A 20,207-nucleotide genomic window follows, 5' to 3' on the forward strand; every position below is an offset into this window, starting at 1 on the left:
AAAGAATAAAATACCTAGGAATAAACCTACCTAGGGAGACAAAAGACCTGTATGCAGAAAACTATAAGACACTGCTGAAAGAAATTAAAAATGATACCAACAGATGGAGAGATAAACCATGTTCTTGGATTGGAAGAATCAATATTGTGAAAATGACTATACTACCCAGAGCAATCTACAGATTCAGTGCAATCCCTATCAAATTACCAATGGCATTTTTTACAGAAGTAGGACAAAAAAATTTTTTAATTTAGATGGAGACACAAAAGACCCCGAATAGCCAAAGCAGTCTTGAGGGAAAAAAACGGAGCTGGAAGAATCAGAGTCCCTGACTTCAGACTATACTACAAAGGTACAGTAATAAGACAGTATGGTACTGGCACAAAAACAGAAATATAGATCAATGGAACAGGATAGAAAGCCCAGAGGTAAACCCACGCACCTATTGTCAACTAATCTATGACAAAGGAGGCAAGGATATACAATGGAGAAAAGAGAGTCTCTTCAATAAGTGGTGCTGGGAAAACTGGACAGCTACATGTAAAAGAATGAAATTAGAACCCTTGCTAACACCATTCACAAAAATAAACTCAAAATGGATTAGAGACCTAAATGTAAGACCAGGCACTATAAAACTCTTAGAGGAAAACATAGGAAGTACACTCTTTGACATAAATCACAGCAAGATATGTTTTGATCCACCTCCTGGAGTAATGGAAATAAAAACAAAAATAAACAAATGGGACCTAATGAAACTTAAAAGCTTTTGCACAGCAAAGGAAACCATAAACAAGACAAAAAGACAACCTTCAGAATGGGAGAAAATATTTGCAAATGAATCAATGAACATAGGATTAATCTCCAAAATATATAAACAGCTCATGAAGCTCAATATTAAAAAAAACAAACAACCCAATCCCAAAATGGGCCGAAGACCTAAATAGACATTTCTCCAAAGAAGACATACAAATGGCCAAGAAGCACATGAAAAGCTGCTCAACATCACTAATCATTAGAGAAATGCAAATCAAAGCTACAATGAGGGATCACCTCACACCACTTAGAATGGGCATCATCAGAAAATCTACAAACAACAAATGCTGGAGAGGATGTGGAGAAAAGGGAAACCTCTTGCACTGTTGGTGGGAATGTAAATTGATACAGCCACTATGGAGAACAGTATGGACGTTCCTTAAAGAACTAAAAATAGAATTACCATATGACCCAACAATCCCACTACTGGGCATATACGCAGAGAAAACCATAATTCAAAAAGACACATGCACCCCAGTGTTCATTGCAGCACTATTTACAATAGCCAGGTCATGGAAGCAACCTAAATGCCCATCAACAGACGAGTGGATAAAGAAGTTGTGATACATATATACAATGGAATACTACTCAGCCATAAAATGGAACGAAATTGGGTCATTTGTAGAGACGTGGATGCATCTAGAGACTGTCATACAGAGTGAAGTAAGTCAGAAAGAGAAAAACAAATATCGTGTATTAAGGCATATATGTGGAACCTAGAAAATGGTACAGATGAACCGGTTTGCAGAGCAGAAATTGAGACACAGGAGTAGAGAAAAAACGTATGGACACTAAGGGGGGAAAGCGGTGGGGGGTGGCAGTGGTGGTGTGATGAACTGGGAGATTGGGATTGACATATATACATTGATGTGTATAAAATGGATGACTAATAAGAAAAAATAAGTAAATAAAAAATAAAGTAGGCATTTGCAGTTAGAAAAACAAAACAAAACAAACAAACAAACCAAAAAAACTCCAAAAAACTACCTCAGCCAAGGTCATGTGACTATTAAGTGGAGAAGTTAAAGTTGAAATCCAGGTCTGACTCCTTTCCCAGTGCTCTTTCCATTATTCCATACCAGTGTAGTATTTTCAATCATTAATGAGTGATTTCACTCATTAATGAGTGCAGAATAGTTCCTACATATAATTTATCTATTAAAGATACACAAACATTCCGTCTGTAATTAATGCTATATACTCAAAAGAACTTTATTTCTGCTTCTTTTCCCTTTTCCACCTACAAAGAGCTCTGGCCAGCAACTAAACTGTTGTTGTCTGACAGCGCCACTTAGGGGCTGGCTCAGGAAACATGAGGCACAATATCTTTCCTACCCTCTTCTTCCTTGTCCCTTGGGTAGAAGGATGAGGAGGAGAAGACCATGCAAAGTAACCTCTGGCTTTTTCTTTATCATTCACCATTCACATCATTAATCATATCTCAGACGACCTACTTTTCACATCAATACTTCTCAGCATTCCCCTTGTTTCCTTCTTCCTCTTTCTACCTCCTTATTTCATCTATGACACACAAAAACTACAGCTCTAATTATTATGCCTTTATATCAAGATAAAGAAAAGTCATACTTCTTGAAGTGAAAATAAAGTTCAATCAACATGCATTCAGTAAGTATTCACTGCACACCCAACAATGTGTCAGGGACTATTGGGCATACTTGGCATATATCATAGTTGTGCTATAAACCTCTAATAGTCTCAAAAGCTCCCTGAAAACCCCTTTAGTATCTGCACCAAAACCTCACCTCTCTAAGTCAAATTTTAATTATTGGGTTGGCCAAAAAGTTTGTTCGGTTTTAAGTGAAAATAAAAGACCCATTTTTCATTTTCACCAAGAACTTTATTGAACAACATATTCATTAACCGAACAAACTTTTTGGCCAACCCAATAAAACTGCTTTTTCTTAAGCATTACTTTCAAAATAAAGAAACAATTTCTTATTAAATTTCACTAGGATATTTCATCAGGATTATTTTCTACTTTTTTCCTGTTATGAATACATAGCATTTCAGTTTCACTCCCTTTTGTGGGTTAGCCTGGGATTCTATCTACAATTTACAGTGTTCTTTCTAAAGAAAAGATTTTCTGAATTTGTAACAATCATGTAGAGATAGACCTTTGGAAAAGCGACCTGTTTACAAGATGGAGATCTCCTCTAAGGAGATTGTGGAAATGGGATTGCTCTCTTTCATTTGCCCATTTATTTCTAAGAAGGTAGACTAAATGCTCCACTTATTTCACAGAAGAAGTCTAAGGTTTTATTATTGGCTTTCATCATTTTTCCATATTTCCACATACAAATCTTTGGATTAGAACATGAGCTGGGTTATCAGTGAAAACAACTCAGTGTGCATGCAAAGAATTTTATGTCCAGGGTTAATTAATGATTAATTCACTGCTGGAATTAATCCTCCCTTCCAATAGCTTTTCATAATATCTTGCTATTTTCTGTAAGCGGCTGTAAAAAGACTAAACCACTGACGGGTTTGTCCCAACAATAGTTTTAGGAGGTTCCCTGATCAAGTCAACAAAACTTTGTTCATGTAGGGATTATAACAGCAGCAATAGTCACTATGATCCAGCTGGTCTGGTTGAAGCCAACTCTTCCATTCTGTCAGATGCTGTAACTTTTTCTCATTTGTGTACTGTTATTATTCACATAATGTCATCTTTCACTTACGTCTGTACCAATTAAAGAAAAGCATGGGGGGAAAAGAAAGCCAACCTGGCTGGTGGTGCTGGTGGTATTAACTGAAATCGCTAGGTAATCCATTTAGCTGGGTCAGAGCCATGTCTGGTCACCAAGGTTGAGAATCGTGTCACAGGGAGGGAAGCTCTGCTCCCAGACTAGCCCTGCCCCACAAGGAAGCCGGAGCAGACGGAGGACACTGCCTGACTCCTGTCCCAGGTGCACCACTCAGCTTTACTGCCCCTTTTCCACTACCATCCATCAAGGCTCTTCTGTCTACATAGCTACTTGGTAACACAGAGGAAATGCCGTGTAGTAGTTAAGAACATGGATGCAGAAGTTAGACTTTCTGGGTTGTTTTTTTTTTTTTGCGGTACGCGGGCCTCTCACCGTTGCTGCCTCTCCCGTTGCGGAGCACAGGCTCCGGACGCGCAGGCTCAGCGGCCATGGCTCACGGGCCCGGCCGCTCCGCGGCATGTGGGATCTTCCCGGACCGGGGCACGAACCCGTGTCCCCTGCATCGGCAGGCGGACTCTCAACCACTGCGCCACCAGGGAAGCCCTACTTTCTGGGTTTTAATGCCTGCTCTGCCACTCACTTGATTTGTGATCTGGGGCAAGTTATATACATCTCCTTGGGGACGGTATATGTTTCCATCAGTTTACACATGTGTAAAATGGAGACAATAGGCGTGCCTAATACAGAGTGTTACTGTTCCTCTAACGATTAAATGAGTTAATGTGTCTAAGACATTTAGGACTGTGCCTGGCACATAGCAATTAATAAATATATGTTGTTATTGTTATAACAGGTGAGGTTTCTGTATCTGATTCAAAAGTAGGAATCAGCTCTGTATTATTTGAGGCAGTGAGGACCAAAGGGTATTAGGAGGCAAGAATGTTATTTTTTCCAATGTTATGTTTTGGTTTTGAACATGGCAGTTCCTGGTTGTTGAAAACACAGAGCACTGTCTTCCAAACTTTTGTCCTAAATCAAGTCATGCCAGATGCCACTGGTTACATTCAGTTCAACAGGCATACAATGAGCACTTATTAAGTGGTGGAACTCTTAATGAATGCTGGAGAGATGGAAATGTATAAGAGATGACACATCTACCACAGGAGAGCATACAACTTGGTAGGGAAGACAAGCCCATGAACAAATTATTTCAGAACAATTAGGTCATTATTCTCATAGGCCAAGATGGCCTCAAAGAATCTACTCACCAATTCATAGAATAATTGTTCCTGCTTATTATTAACTTCCTCACTACTCATCTTCTGTCCTAGTGATGCTTCCTCAGTAAGTATAAGTTAGGGAGTGGTGGTGAGGAGTGAGCAAAGAAACGAATATTTTAGTGAAAATGTCAACAACTAAGTTCAAATCAACGTACAATGTGTAGAATTTTGCTAATGAGAAAACCTGCCACCCCCATGTGTTAGGCTTGAGAAGCTCCAACCAGAGAAACATCTTTCAATGAAGCAGTATAAACAGCATTTGATTTTTTTAAAAAAGGTTCTGATTTCAACCATTGTGCGTTACCATTCCAGAAAGATTAAAAAAGGGATTGAAACCCAGAAAGAGTGAAACTTACAAACAATTCTTACCAGTTTGCCACCCAGAAGATGCCCTACTGAACTCCTTGCTCATGGTCATTTAAAGAACAATAGTATCAGTATCTTCCACAAGCAAGCACTTTACAGTTTAGAAACACTTTCCCTACAATGATATTATATGAACTTTACAACAGAGCTGTGAGCTAGACTCAGGTGTGTATTATTATACCCCTTCTTCGCATGAAAGAAATGGAGGCTCAGCAAAGTGATATTTCAAAGGATTAGTATTCAGGATTTCTAATTATTTGACCTTTTTACTACATTAACTCAAATTTCATCTTACTCTTAATTCTGTTGGGTTTCCTGAAACAGAGGGGCTTCTAAGCCAGGAGGAAAGCAAGTCTAAAGAGGAGGACCTGGAAAGTACTAAGCTGAATTGGCAATTACACAGAGCACATATAAAAGCGCACATCAGACATGCAAAACTTAAAAGAAGGCAGCACTTCATATTTTTAAGCCTTGACTCAACTACTAAGAGATAGGCAACCCCTGAGCAGGGCTGAAACACTGAAAATCAAATCTGATGACACCTGTGCCTGACAAAACTGGGGGAATGAGAGGTACTTGGGATGGTATGGTCACTGGCGACCAGTTGGAATGGCATGAATTCAAGCACTAGTTGGCATCTCAGCCTTCCTGCCCCATGGAGTCAAGTGCAGCATGTTCTGAGAGAACAGCGTGCTTGTCATTGTGAGATGGTGGGTGGTTCTGTGTGTGCCTGTAGCTGTTACACTGGGTCAAAAGTTAGGAGCTCAGATCTTACCAAACTTGAACAAATTTCCCCAATGTATCTGCACCTCAAAATGTGGAGTCAGAACAAAACTTGAAAGGGGCGATCCCATTCTCTCTGTTGCCTTGGTGTCAAGTAGATACTAGGGCTTTCTCAGGAGATGTGAGGAGGTCTGCAAGAGTGCTGGGCTGTGGCAGCCGCTAAGGGAATGAGGCTGGAGACCCCACAGTTGGTCAGCAATGGCCTGGCTGCCCCAGCCCCAGTTATTCACTAAAGTGATAGACTATGACTAAAATTAGAGCTCAAAGATCCAAGTAGGGGATTCAGTGATATCTTAGAATTTCTGACATCAAGAGAGCATAAGGAGACTACATTTTGGAAGTAGGCGTCAATCTTGATGCTCATGACATCAAGAGCTGCCTTTACAGCTGTGGCCAGAATAAAAGAATTCAGAGTCTTCCTTTGATGCTGTAGATAAGTTAGTTAACCTTTCTCCACCACAAAACAGGACTAATTCCATTGTGATTTCTAAGAGAAGACTGTGAGCGAAACTGAAAGAACTAATGGCGACCTGCTTTTGAACTAGAACTCAGCACCCCATGATCACAGTTTTGCAGTTCAAACACTGAGCACATTATTTGACTTCACATGTTTATATCCTATTTTAAGCCCACAGCCGAATAATCTCTCTCTTTTACACTTCCTGTCTATCCCTACATCCTTTCTTCTTCCTTATTCAGTCATTTAAAATCCATCTCTGTGGTTTTCATATGGAGACTTTGATATTTGCTTTAAGGGCGGGAGACAATAAATTGATATGGTTACGCAGTTTTTAAGTGCAGAGTCAGGTCCTGACTCCCAGGAACTCTGTAGAAGGGAAGATAGTAACATCTTTAGCATTATACAGACAAAAGATCTGCTCTAATTAGTTTTACATATATCTTCCGTATGGCTCTTGGTGACCAGTGGAAATAACAAGCTAGCCTGGAGACAGAGTCTAAACCCCCCCAAAACACCTCAAATCTCCTTCTGGGCTGGAACAAGAAATATGTTTTTACAGTAAATAGTAAACGTATGGAACCTTTTAGCCTCAAGACGTTCATCAGGATGGAAACATAAATAGCTTCAAGTAGGTTTAAATATTATTCATGGACAAAAAGAATATATAACAATTTTGGAAAAAAATTAAGAAGTTTGACAATCCAAGCGTTGATGAGAATGTAGAGCAAAGGAAATGCTATATACTGCTGATAGGAATATAGCTTTGTTCAACAATTTTGGAAAAGAAGTTGGTATAATGTTGTAAAGCTACTAGTCACATATGTTATGACCAGTTCCACTCCTAGAGAAGCCTTCCTATAGATGTGCTTCAGAGGATATATACAAAAATGTTCAGAGAAAATTGTTCATAATAGCAAAACACTGGAAACAACCCAAATATCCACCAACAGGAAAAGACATAAATACATCGCAGTACATTCACTAAATGGAAATAGCACAGAATATGAATGAAGTTCTCTGCATGCTGAGATATGAATGAATCTTGGAAACATGTTGATGAACAAAGCAATAACAAAAGAATTACATATAGTATGATATCATTTTTATGTATCTCAAAAAAACAAAAAGTAAAAAAAAAGGTCTTTTAGGGATCCATACATATGTGATGGAACTAATCTAAAAAAGGAATAATTTTTTTTTTTTTTTTTTTTTTTTTCCTCTGATGTGGGCCTCTCACTGTTGTGGCCTCTCCCGTTGCGGAGCGCAGGCTCCGGACGCGCAGGCTCAGCGGCCATGGCTCACGGGCCCAGCCACTCCTTGGCATGTGGGATCTTCCCGGACCGGGGCACGAACCCGTGTCCCCTGCATCGGCAGGCGGATTCTCAACCGGTGCGCCACCAGGGAAGCCCAAGGAATAATTTTTTAAGAAAAAAATTTTAATTTCTAATTTCAGGGTAGTAAATGTGAAAAAAACAGAACAATAAAAAAAGAAAAATTTTAAGTCATCTGTAGTCTCACTATCTAGATATAAACACTGTTAACATTTTGTTGTATTTTCCTCCAGTTTTTTTAATATGTAAAACTGGAATCAATATAGCATTAAAAAATGTATTTTCCTATTTAAATTTGGAATCTTGTTTCTCTGAAGACAGCAATGACACTATGTGTATATGGTGTATTCATAATCTAATGTTCAGTTTTAAGTTGTATTATTATAAATTGTCTATATAAATAATAACTTAAACTTTAGCATTTCCCTCACTGGAAAATTTAAGAATTTAGAGGACAATCATTTGTCAAGGTTGGCAAATCTCTTCCACTGTAATTTTTGGCTTCTAAATCAATTATGAAAATTTGTATGACAAGGTGGAAGGAACTTTTCTTTTGATGACCTGTTTTCTTAAACTCTGATCTCAACAAAAGAATGGGTTTTTCTGAAAAAAATTTTAAAGAGTTTTATATTATTTCTGAATTTTTGAAAGCATGAGGAAATTTCTCTTAATAATTCATAATTTTAAAGACAACTTCCACATTCCTGACCATATATACAAAAGGTAAATAGCATAACATCTAAATTTCCTCTCCAATGTATATTCTTAAAAGCTTATTCTTGGGCTTCCCTGGTGGCGCAGTGGTTGAGCGTCCGCCTGCCCATGCAGGGGACACGGGTTCGTGCCCCGGTCCGGGAAGATCCCACGTGCCGCGGAGCGGCTGGGCCCGTGAGCCGTGGCCGCTGAGCCTGCGCGTCCGGAGCCTGTGCTCCGCAACGGGAGAGACTACAATAGCGAGAGGCCCGCGCACCAGAAAAAAAAAAAAAAAAAAAAAAAGCTTGTTCTTTTAAAACTACCTCAACATACTGTCTACTCAGCGTTGAGATGATATACAGCATCAGAGTTAGAAGATATTTGAAAGCGTCTTAACGGTATAAGGTATAAGAAGCTCTAAACATTTACAGCTGATTTTAATGATTAAGTTGCAAACTCTTGTGAGAGCTGAGACACTTTTTGTGTCTCTCCCATGCTGGATTCCTACAATGTGGTTTTGGTTCAGGAGGTCAACAGTGTGCCTGCACATTTCTACAGGTGATTCTGAGGCCCAGTCAGGCATGAGAACTATCCTAAGCTTAAGTATATTGACCACCAGCTTCATATTTAAAGAACAAACAAAACCAAAAAAATCCTTTCTTTGAAAACCAGCCTTGTTGTTAACCTGGGGAAGCAGATCAGTATTCCACTCCCATTTGTCAATTTCTGGGAAACCCTGACAGCAGCTTGGGTGATCCCCCCTCAAACCCCATCCAGAGTAGTTCAGTAAGTGACAAGTGAGGAAACTCTATCTACTTCCAAAGACCCACCACTTCTCTTGGGGAAATGGTGGTATATTATTTTTCTCACTTAAGAAAACACAGAATACTTCAAGAGCCCACTGCTTCCAGGAAGTCCACCATGAGCATAAGGGAGATTCAGGCTAAAGTAAATTGGGAGACAACCCTAAAGAATGATCCATCTGCTTTCTTTGCTTTTGGTCAGCTCACCATGGGATTCTTTATGAGGAGTATCTGCCACTGATAATCTTCTTCTCTCGGTTTAGAATTAGCGGCATTACAAAGAGGTCAGAATGGCTGGGTTGGGGAGGAGAAGATGGTAAATGTGAGCCCAAAGAGAGTTCTGCAGTTTCCGGTTTGTAGCACTCTCCGTGAGCTGGTTCATATAGGTAGATACTTTTAAAATAAATGGCTACAGGATTAGGGGACAAAGGTAAAGCTGTCATATTGGCACACATTGTCTACCCAGGCATTGGAATTTAGAAAAAAGTCAGCAGTTTTCATTTAATCTCTTGAAAAGGTTTATGCATTGTCTTCCCCCAATCACAAAAGAAAACACAACCACAGGACAAATTACTCTTTGAATGTTTCATATTAATAACTACAGCAACAACAGAACTTGTGCTCAGATTAAAGTTTAAGAAACTTTAAAATATTTCTAGTTCTTTTCATCTGACATTGTTTAGACTACCTTCAGAGATACTTTTCAACAGTTTCCTTACTGGAAAGAGTTGAGAAGTTTTATAAGGCCAAGGTTACTAGGGTGATTTGATTTATAAGTTTCCCCTGAAAGAAAGAGAGGGAGGGAAGAAATGGAGTGGCAGCAGCAAACACATGTCAACCAAGAGGGCTGAAATAAGAGAGGCTGAGTTTTGTGGAGAAATAACAGGCAGATATCTCTATCGTGGTTAGCTCTTCCATCCTCATTTCTAGAAGTCAAGTTTGTTTGTTTAGTGTACCTTAGAGAAGTAGGTACTTTCAAATGGTCCTCCCACAAGGCTCCTTAGCAGCCAACCAAGTCCAATGGCCCTCAGCCAACCCAAGGAGTACTTTAAAGTCAAGTGGACCTATCCATGAAACCTCATACAAAGTCCCGTAACAGAGAGCGGCAAAAATGTAAGAGAAAATGCACCTGATTAAATGTAAGAACATGAGTCACCCATGGATTATATAATAGCAATTAAAAAACCGAGAGAGGGAAAGAAGTACGTGTAGAACGGTCCTTGAATCTGAGTCCAGTTTAGAAATCTGTACATTGGATGAACACTTCTGAAGGACTGGGGGGTCTACAAAGCAGCAGCAAAAATTTTCCTGGAAGAGCCAGCCTAACTGTGTAACTGGAATTCGATGGAACCTTTCTAGGGCAAGGAATAAAATCAGAGGCAGCAGTTTCCCCTCTCCTGCGTTTTTTCAGGCAAAATGCGCAGTGGTGGGTGGTTCCAGTGGGCAGCTTTGGCTGGAATTGGTATCCTATGACGGCAGTCAAAGCCCATTCAAAACAGCAACAAGCCCCTGCCTGCATTTACACGGTTGCCCTCCTGATTTTTTTCTGCCAAACTAAAGACAGAATGGCCCGCTGAGAAGGGTCTAGGAGAGCACAGGACTGAAACTGAAGCCGAGGCTTTCCCTTCTAGCTTGCTGGTCACCAAGGTTCTTTCCAGCTCTGAAGTTCTGTGTCAGAGAAAGGGGGAGATGGTGCCAACAGGAGAAGAGGCATTTACCACCTGGCTTGACCCCGTCCTTCCTCAGCACTGTGACAGGAATCACTGGACAGATTAAGCAGGGGAGCACAGAGCTCCCTAAAATCACGAAGATTTCACTATGACCTGACAACTGGCTTAAGCCCAGAATCTCTCACAGTAGAATGGCTTCTTGTCTCACCTGAGAAGCCTCTTCAGGTGACCAAGAGGAGAGGGAAAGACATTTATTCAGGGAGCCCAGGATGCAGGTCACATTTGAAAAGGTTGTCACAGCATCGGGGACATTATGCAGGCAGATCAGTGGAGTGTGGCTCATTCCCAGGCACAGACCCCAGCAAAACCTACTCAGGATTGTGCTGGATGATTTTGCAGTTGTTTGTTAAAACAACAAACCAACCGGATTCCCGCGCTTGTGCTCGTCTTTTATTGTCAGCAATGGCAAGTGCTGACCTGTCTGTACCAAGTGCTCAGCCAAGAACTTGAAGACTCTAACTTCCTATACCTCAATACATCTTAAATTGGGGGGAGGGGAGGGGTGCACATCTGCCATTTTTTTGGTCCCATTTCAGAGGCTACTTAGGTATGAGGGATGTAGCAGGAGGTCATGTTGCCCCCCATCTGCTACAGTAATGTTTGGCTCTAAAGTAAGGAAATACAAGAGACCTTGAAGCTGGTAACTGACCAATTCTTTTGACTTTACAGTTAATTTTAACACAATTAGAGGGGATGTCTGATTTCAAAGACAGCTGCTGTAGATCCTCCTTAGCTGGGTTTTGGCTCTATCTTGGAAGGCCTCATCTAGGGAGGAGCATAGTGAAGTGGCCTCTGGTGGACCCTGTGGAACAATGTCCAGGCCATGCTGGACATTGACTGGAGGCCTCTGACTCATGGCTTTAGTTAGAAAAATCGGGGGTGAAGGGGAGGAGGAGGAGGTTGCAGATCCGTAGAGTGACTCACACAAGCCCTCAGGTGGAACTTTCTCCTGATGCTGTTCCCGGCCTTAGGAACTGCAGGGGTAAATCACTGCGGACCTACCTTCACCTCTGTAAAAGGAAGAAATTAAAAGCGCCGCCCCCATTTCCCCAACTTTGAGAAGTAATTTCTGTCCTGTGGGTCATTTCCCTGAAGGAGGTGTAGGGGTGTGCAGCCCTCCCTGGCGAGGGCTGCAAAGTGCAAAACTGCTTTAGAGGCGGCAGGGCGCGCACGGGTGAGGCGTCCCCGCCTCGGACTCGGGGCAGCCCAGCCACGCCATCTGTCAGGACTGTACCCAGGGCAGCTCCTACTCCCAGGAGGAAGCTTTGAAGACGGCTTTTCAAAATCACCGCCGCGCTTCCTCCACGCCTTCCTTAAAGGCTCACGGCCGGGAGGGCGCGGCGTCAGCTTCTTCCCACCACCCCAGACCACTGACCCCGGGGAAACTTGTAAAAATTCGGGGCAGGAGCGCAGCCGAAGGACGCGCAGCTCAGCGGCGGGACCCCTAGGCGCGCGCCCCTGGAAGGAGACCGGGCAGGCTCCCGCAGCAGCCTGCAGCGCCTGGGACCCGTGCGCCGTGCGACCGCGGGCGGGGACAGCCCCGGGGGCTGAAGGTGCCCGGCAGCGCCCCGGATCGCCGTTCCTCCCTGCGTCCCGCCCGCCCGGGGCCTCGCTCACCTCGCCGCTTCTCCCTCTCCCGCAGTCGTGTCGGGACCATGTCTGCGGAGACCGCGAGCGGCCCCACTGAGGACCAGGTGGAGATCCTGGAGTACAACTTCAACAAGGTCAACAAGCACCCGGACCCCACCACGCTGTGCCTGATCGCGGCCGAGGCCGGCCTTTCCGAGGAGGAGACCCAGGTGAGCCCCCGCGCGCGCCCGACTCCTGCCCGCGGGGACCCGCCGCGCCCACCCTCGCCTGGACGATCTCGAGAAGGTGGTGGGGGGGGGTCGCCCTTGCCCTCGGCTCCCGCTTGGCCTCCTTCCCCCGGCTCTTTCGTCGCTTCTGCCCGCACCCCGGGAGCCCAGACCTGCATCGCTCCCACCGCAGCATCCCAGCTTCCCGGCTCCACGGGCGCCAGGTCTGTCCCTCCACCCCAGAGGGTGGCTCCCGCGGGAGCTGCTTAGAAGCCCCCCACGCCCACCCTCCCTTCTCCTTGCTTTTCCACTCTCCCCTACAGCACGGGATAAACGCTCTCTCCTCCCTCCGGGCTGGGAGCAGCGTCCCTTGGCCCACTCTTGTCTCGCTTTCCCGGGTTTATTTTCTCCTCTGGGCTGGAAGTGAAACCTTTAGGAGAGGTGCAGTGTGCGCCCTCTGAGCCCAGCGCCCTCAAATCTATTCTCAGCGGGAGTGTCAGAGCTGGAAGGGATCTTAGTGATCAGCTATAAATTCAGTCCTCAGGTTTGGTAAACGAGGAAACTGAGGTTCAGAGGGAGAGACTTGCCGTGATGGCACAGGTCGTTAAGCAGGCTCTTTGCATCACATCGCGCTGCAGCTTCCGGTTAGCTGCAGAGCTAAAATTGCACGGAGCCGGGGAGACTTGGTTCCGGTTTTTAAAAATTCCACGGCTCTAAGGTTTAGGGTCCTTTTCTGGAGTTTTCTGAGAAGGTAGACATCTGACATTACAACTGAAGGAAGTGGAAAAAGATGTCACCATAAGTGCATTGATTTATTTATCTATTTTAAAAGCTCCTCTATTATCCTGAAAATTGTTTAGGGTAGAGAATGCAACAATGCCCATGATTTTTAACCACTAGGTACAGTAGGTGCAGTACTGGCTCCTTCAACTGACTTTTTTTTTTTTTTTTTTTTTAAACCCCTGTCTAAACTCTTCTATTTCCCCTTTGGTCCTGGAAAGACAATTAGTTCTGCATGACGATACCACTTGGAACTCCCCTAGCACCTCTCCCATGGGAGCCCAAAGCAATTCACACCTCTAGTCGCAGGTCTAAAGTAGAGACTTTCTTATTCTTCCCATCTTATAGACCAGAGCATTCAGACATTTTGTTCTCTCCTCACCATGAATCATACTTAGCTGAGGCTTAAAAGCTTGTAATGGGTGCTCCAGTGAATCCTAGAACCAAGACCCCAAGATTCATTTTGGATCCCAAGCCCAAAATGATTTTTACTAATTAAGCCTTTGGAGAACTTGCCCATAGAAAATCCTCCCTCTCCTAGGTCAAACAGAAAGTCCAGCATACCGGTCTTTTGCAAAGGGAACAGATATCTGGCTAGCCAGAACCAGAACTTAATGGAAGGTGATGTACTGTAACCCAAGTCTAACAGCTCATGTTTCTCAGAACCCCAGCTCTCCCAGGAGGCAGCCTGCTGAACTGTTGTCATTTACAATCCCACACTATATTTAGAAAAGAGGAGTGATCACAGAGACAGTAACTCAACTTTAAGGCTGTGGGTTTACCATGGGCCCCGTATTAGCCTGATTCTCCCTTGGCAAGTGACTGTCATTCCCTTACTTGTAAAGCAGAATGATTATGCTGGCCTTTGTAACAGATGACACTTGCCGCCTATTGCTCCAGGTACTCTCCGAGTATTAAATCATTTATTTGCCACAGCAATGCTATGAGATGGGCACTCTTGGCCCCATTGTACAGAAAGTTTAAATAACTTGCTGAAGACCACCACTGGGGAGTAGCAGCGCTGAGATCTGAACCCTGGCAGTCTGGCCCCCTGGCCCAGACACTTAACCACCATGCTGTTTTGTCTCCACAGAAAAGGAATGGAAACAACTGGGTGGGGTGGGAGGGAAGCCCTGAAAATTCAATTTATGTTCTATTTCTTCCTGAAAAAAAAAATCCATGCAGTAAATGACAGTCATCTCAGGCTATATTCAATCTTTCCTCAAGATTCACCTTATACGAGAGAACTGAACTGAGATCAGGTTAGGGGCAGGAAGAAAGAGAGGGCACCCTTCTATAACTGAGGTCAGCCAATTCAGACCCCTACAGAGCAGGTTCCTCTACCCCTTTCAGGCAGCCCTTCTTCTATCTCCCCCCCCCCCACTCCTCCCCTCCTCAAATGGCCTTCTATAACTGAGGTCAGCCAATTCAGACCCCTACAGAGCAGGTTCCTCTACCCCTTTCAGGCAGCCCTTCTTCCATCCCCCCCGCCCCCCCCCCACTTCTCCCATCCTCAAATGAGCAAATAGTAGACTCAGCCCTGAAGTAAGCATTCGGGGGAATGGGTCCGCCTCATAGCAGGGCTCCTTGCTTCCTTTTACTGCCAGGAGGCTAACACTTTCTTCCTCCCTGAGATTGCCACGGCTCGGCTTGCCCCTCTGTCTTCTGGCATCAACCACAGGGAAGCATCTGAGACCCAAGAGCTCAGAGAGAGGCAAAATTTAGCAGTTTCAGGGAAAGAGGCTTCCTAGGTAACCCTCCGTCATCCCTTACCAGATTGGATCTCATCTTCCAACTTCCCATCGTTCCCTCCCATCCCCTTAACCCCTTCCCAACCCTCTCACCCCCATGTCACTGGTGGGTGAGAATGGTTTCCCTGTAGGGACCCTTTAAACAACTGATGGAGGCCAGGTTTGTTGGGCCTAAACCTAAGCAGTGTCTGGTATCAGCACTTCCCCTGTTTCTTTTATTTGTTAGCTTGCCCTTTTCCATGAGAAAAGGTCATCAAAGCCAAAATAATATTTATTTCATATGCTTGGTCCCTTATGCCTAATACCACCCACTTCCAGAATTGGATTCATATTCATTTTCCTAGAACAAGTAACACTAGGAGAAGAAAAATAAGCACGTGATGCTCCTATGAGATAGTTAACTCAAGCTGATTCACACTGCTGATACTTTGGCAAAGGCAAGAGGGACTAAAATGTTGAAATGTTCTCTGACTGGGGGCTTTGACCTCTTTATAACTGTCCCACTGTAGGACAATGTTCTCTACTTGGGGTGGTGGGGGAGGGACACCTATAGGAACCCAGAATGAGGTGAAGGATGCTCTAATGGAAATAACTTTTTAAGGTGCATTTGCTGGGGTCCTAGAATGGGTTTTTTTCTCATGACAGTGATTAGATATCTCCTATATTTACATTAGAGAAACCTTACAGAATCCCGACCCCTGTGTCTTTTATTATTTTGAAGTCAGTGTGAGAAGGGGCTGGGAAAGCTCTTATCAGCCCCTTGGGAGGTTAGAATGATCGTCCATTTTCTCTTATCACGGATTCAATCCCAGTGTAGTTGGTGTTGGTTCTTAGATTGGTTTCCAGGATTTTTATCCCCTCTTGATGTCCTGGGACTCTTCCTAGAATCCTGGTGTTAGTTGTTAGATGTCTTATCAGTGGAATAAAGACCTCTAAAGGTCTCCTCCTAAAAAGAATGAAATGTTAGTTACTAGAGAAAAGGACAGGAACAATATTATTTTGCCTCACCCCTTCCCCATCACAGTGTCTAATTATCATCTGTTCTCTCAGAGTAAATAAATCTCCATCAATGGGCAAGGCTAATGAGGGCATCCATTCATAAGCAAGCAAGGGATGAATGTCTTTCCCAGGGGATGACTGAAACAAAGAAGAGAAGGAGAAAGCCAGGTAGAAAATTAGTATTGATGTGAGTGAGATGTGATAAGATTCAGCTCTGGAGGTGAAAAAAGCTAGCAAGGTGTTTAATGACTTTTGTTGGAGAGCAGCTGGTTTGCTAAATTATTATATATATATATATATGTGATTTAAAAAATATATATCTGTGGAAAATAGTTAAGCTTTTCTTGAACCTCCTCCCATCCCCCAATGCTAGGGTGCAATTTATTAAGCATTTAGATGCCAACTCACCGATTCACAGATTTGGTCATTGCTGAAGTTATTTTCAGTAACTGTATGTTAATATTTTGCTTCATTACTAGTTTAAAGATGTGGGTGGCTCTTCTGAATGAAGCCAGCTCAATCATTTTGTCTTAAATGAATCCTGATAGAAAATGAGCCTTTCCCCCTCCAAGTTTTAATTAGTCAGTCTGTAAAACTCTGCCATTTATTCAGCTCTAGAAGCTGCAAATTCTGTTTAATCAGACCTTGTAGCTTTGAAACCCCTGCAGAGCTACCTCATTAATGAAACTGGAACTGTGCTGCTCTCACAGCAGATTCCAGAGTTAACTAAATACACACATGGATCACAGAAGCAAATATGCCCACCTTTAGCAGCAGAACGTTGGTTAAAGCCACCAAAGATACATGAGCTCTCTATTCTCCTTAAGGTCGGAGATCCCCAGGAGTGAACTATGGCACCCAGAGAGCAACCCCCAAAGAGAAGTCTTCCCTACGAGTAGACTGCTACCCCTGGCTTTAGATGACTTTTCTCTGCTGCCACCCCACAGTACAAAGGTACATAAGACAACTGATCTTGACAGCTGATAGGCACTTCAGTGTGTAAACAGTTGAACAGTTAGGGAGAGTTGTAGGCGTGGTCCCTTGCTGTTCAGCCAGGTGAGCATTGGTGCAGAGCCCTAGGCTGTGCTGTGGGCTCGCTCCCTTCTAGCTCTACAGACCTTGAGCCTTAGAAGCACTCCTTCCCCTGTGGTTCTCGCCCTTTCTTCTCATCTTGGGCTTATGCTGAAATGCCTTCTGACTCCCTAGATCTCCGCAGAGATGAGGTCTTCCCACGCATGGCCCTAGAGCCCACCCTGTTTGTTCAGAGGTTGAATCTGCATCTGGCTGTGCCGAGTCAGAGCCCTCTAGGTGTTTCTCACCATACTATCTCGAGACATCAGCACATTCCAGATCTGGCATCCATCCCACAGCTGTGTTCTTTTTGCTTCCTTTCTGTCCCCTCATCTACTGACCCCTAGAACAGGTAAATTTTAGAAGCACTACAAGGGACAGTAGATAGTCCCTAAGTTTACCTCTTCATTTACAGTTGAGCTCACTGGTACTCTAACTTCCTCAAGTTCTGAGCCAGTTGGTTACAACAGAGCTTCCTGTTGGCAGGGCCCAGGACTGCAGAGCCCCCAGTGGTCACCTACCTAAGCAGTATGACATGAAAACATCTTCATTCTCAAAGTGTGCCATGATGTGTGAAAGGTTGGGAAGCACAGGAGAGTAAAGCCTGGAGGTCCTGCCTTCCCACAGAGCCCTCTACTCATCCTCTCCCATGTGGATTAATGCTTGCTGCTTCTATTTCTTCACTATTGCCTCTTCAATGCTATTGTTTAAAAACCCAGATTCCTCCTGGCCAACCTGGTTCATACCCCAGACTATTCCCCAGCATGGGTCTCCTTATCTCCACTTTGCAGAATCCCCCCGCCCTTCAGGGGTATAATAAAGGCAGATCTATATGCCTTTATATGCATTTTAAAATGCATAAAATAAAATATATTTTAGCCCTCACATGGTACCTCGTCTAGAAGTATCCCATCTGGGGCTTTTCCTACATCCATGGTCACTTTTCCAAGGTGTGAATATTTGGGTCACACAGAGGTAGAAGATTTTGAGTAAACTGGGAATCCCACTTGCTCTTTTCTCACTGTTCAGTGGCCCTGGAGCAGGAACGATTGGTTCAGACTACTCCATGGATCCTCAAAAAGGAGTGCCCCAAGGTTGTTCAGTGCTTAGTTTTTCATTCATTTTATTCAACAAATTCTTACTAAGTCCTACTGATGACCAAGGCCCTTGAGATCATCACACATTGATGAGGTATAGCAGCCATACAGATTTATCTGGGGCATCAAGGAGATGCTTCAATTTCTTTTATTTATTCAACAAACATTTATTAATCTCTGTTAAGCCCTTATGCTAGGAGCTAATGATGATAAGATGGATGCAGACTCTGCTTTCATGGATCTCATATTCTAGAAGGAAATGTAGATTAAAAACAAGTGAATACACAAATAAATTAATTACAGATATTAAAAGTTCTGTGAAGGTAACAAAGTATTAACATAGAGAATAGGAGATGGATGGAGAATCTACTTTAGATAAAATGGTTAGGGAAGGCCTTACTGAGAAGGTTCTATTTAAGCTGAGCCCTGAGGATTATTTATCATCAGATAAATAATGAAGGTCAGATATTCTAAGCATAGAAAACAGTATGTTCAAAGGTCCTGAGGCAGAAATATAAGTATCACAATGAGAAGAACCATCCCCAGGGACTCAGTTCTTGCTTTCCTCTTTTCCAGCTGGGCCACAGAAGCTACTTTTAGAAAGGGAATGGACATTTCAGTTTTTCAGTATGTGACAGGTAATTTTGCACATTTCCCTCCTCCAGAAATGGTTCAAGCAGCGCCTGGCCCAGTGGCGGCTGTCAGAAGGCCTACCCTCAGAGTGCAGATCCGTCACAGACTGAGGAGACGGTGATCATTGGCGGCTTCCCTCCATGAAGACCATCTGCTGTTTCTCTCCTCGGCTTAATCAAGCTCTTTTGGTTTTTCAGTGTAGTGTCATATGCTCCTCTGTTAGCTGTCCTGCCATTTAACACAACGTTGTATTTTTTTTTTAATGTACATAACTAGAAAAGAAAATAACAATAGGAAGCTATGGGCAGCTCCTGTGTAAAGCAGTGGCTTGGCTGGAAGTGGTGTGGCTTGCATTTCCTTTGGGTCATGATGACAGATGGCGTGAAAACCATCTAAGTTTATATTTTGACCATCACCTCCCAGTAACAATTTACTTTCACCATCCATTTCAGAGCAGACAAGGCCTCTGTTGAAAAGATAACATGACCAAGAGGGAGAAACATTTCCTTCTAATTCTACTTCCCTAAGTCATTTTCCTTGTGTTTCATTTAATACATTGAGATTGCATGAGAATACAGAGGGAATTTGAGTTATTCAGATTCCATAAAGCAGTTCCTTGGATTATAGCTGAATTAACTTGGAAAGCACTCAGGCTGGAAGACAGAAACTTCCACTGGCAGAAAATCAAGTAACTAAGGAAAAAAAATCCACAAAAGTCTTGAATTTACCTTATTTAAATGCATTTGTTAAATTCATTTTGCTAAACAAAATGAACTGCTTTTTGTCTCTAAAATGATATTCTAAATAAAACCTTAACATTTTGTTGAAAATGCACTGAGTCCTCTGCAGATTTTTAACTGAATAATAAGCATATCAAAGAAAAACAGAATAGCTCAACATAGAAGCCACCTGACAAAAGAGCTGTCATTTTCTAAATCCTTGCTACTCAAAGAGTCGTCCAGGACTGGCATCATCAGCATTAGCTGCAAGCTTGTGAGAAGTGAAGAATCTCAGACTCCAATTCAGACCTACTGAATCAGAATCTGCATTTTCAACAAGCTCTCCAGGTGGTGTCTGTGCACATGAAAGCCTGAGCAGCACTGCTCTAAAGGACTCTACAGTGGATTTGCATCCATTTTCTATCAGAGCACATTA

At 43.2% G+C, this 20,207-nt stretch overlaps 1 protein-coding gene across 1 annotated transcript in view; it reads left to right on the top strand.

Moving 5' to 3' along the window:
- Positions 1–19,883, top strand: part of HOPX (HOP homeobox) — a 34,341-nt gene extending 14,458 nt beyond the window's left edge. The window contains exons 2-3 of the mRNA XM_024131919.2: positions 12,568–12,724; positions 19,085–19,883. Of these exons, the coding sequence (XP_023987687.1) occupies positions 12,581–12,724; positions 19,085–19,162 (222 nt within the window). The 5' untranslated portion in view covers positions 12,568–12,580 and the 3' untranslated portion in view covers positions 19,163–19,883. The remainder of the gene's footprint in view (positions 1–12,567; positions 12,725–19,084) is intronic.
- The last annotated feature ends 324 nt before the right edge of the window (positions 19,884–20,207 follow it).

Source organism: Physeter macrocephalus, chromosome 7 (assembly GCF_002837175.3).
Source record: "Physeter macrocephalus isolate SW-GA chromosome 7, ASM283717v5, whole genome shotgun sequence".
Classification (NCBI taxonomy): Eukaryota; Metazoa; Chordata; class Mammalia; order Artiodactyla; family Physeteridae; genus Physeter; species Physeter macrocephalus.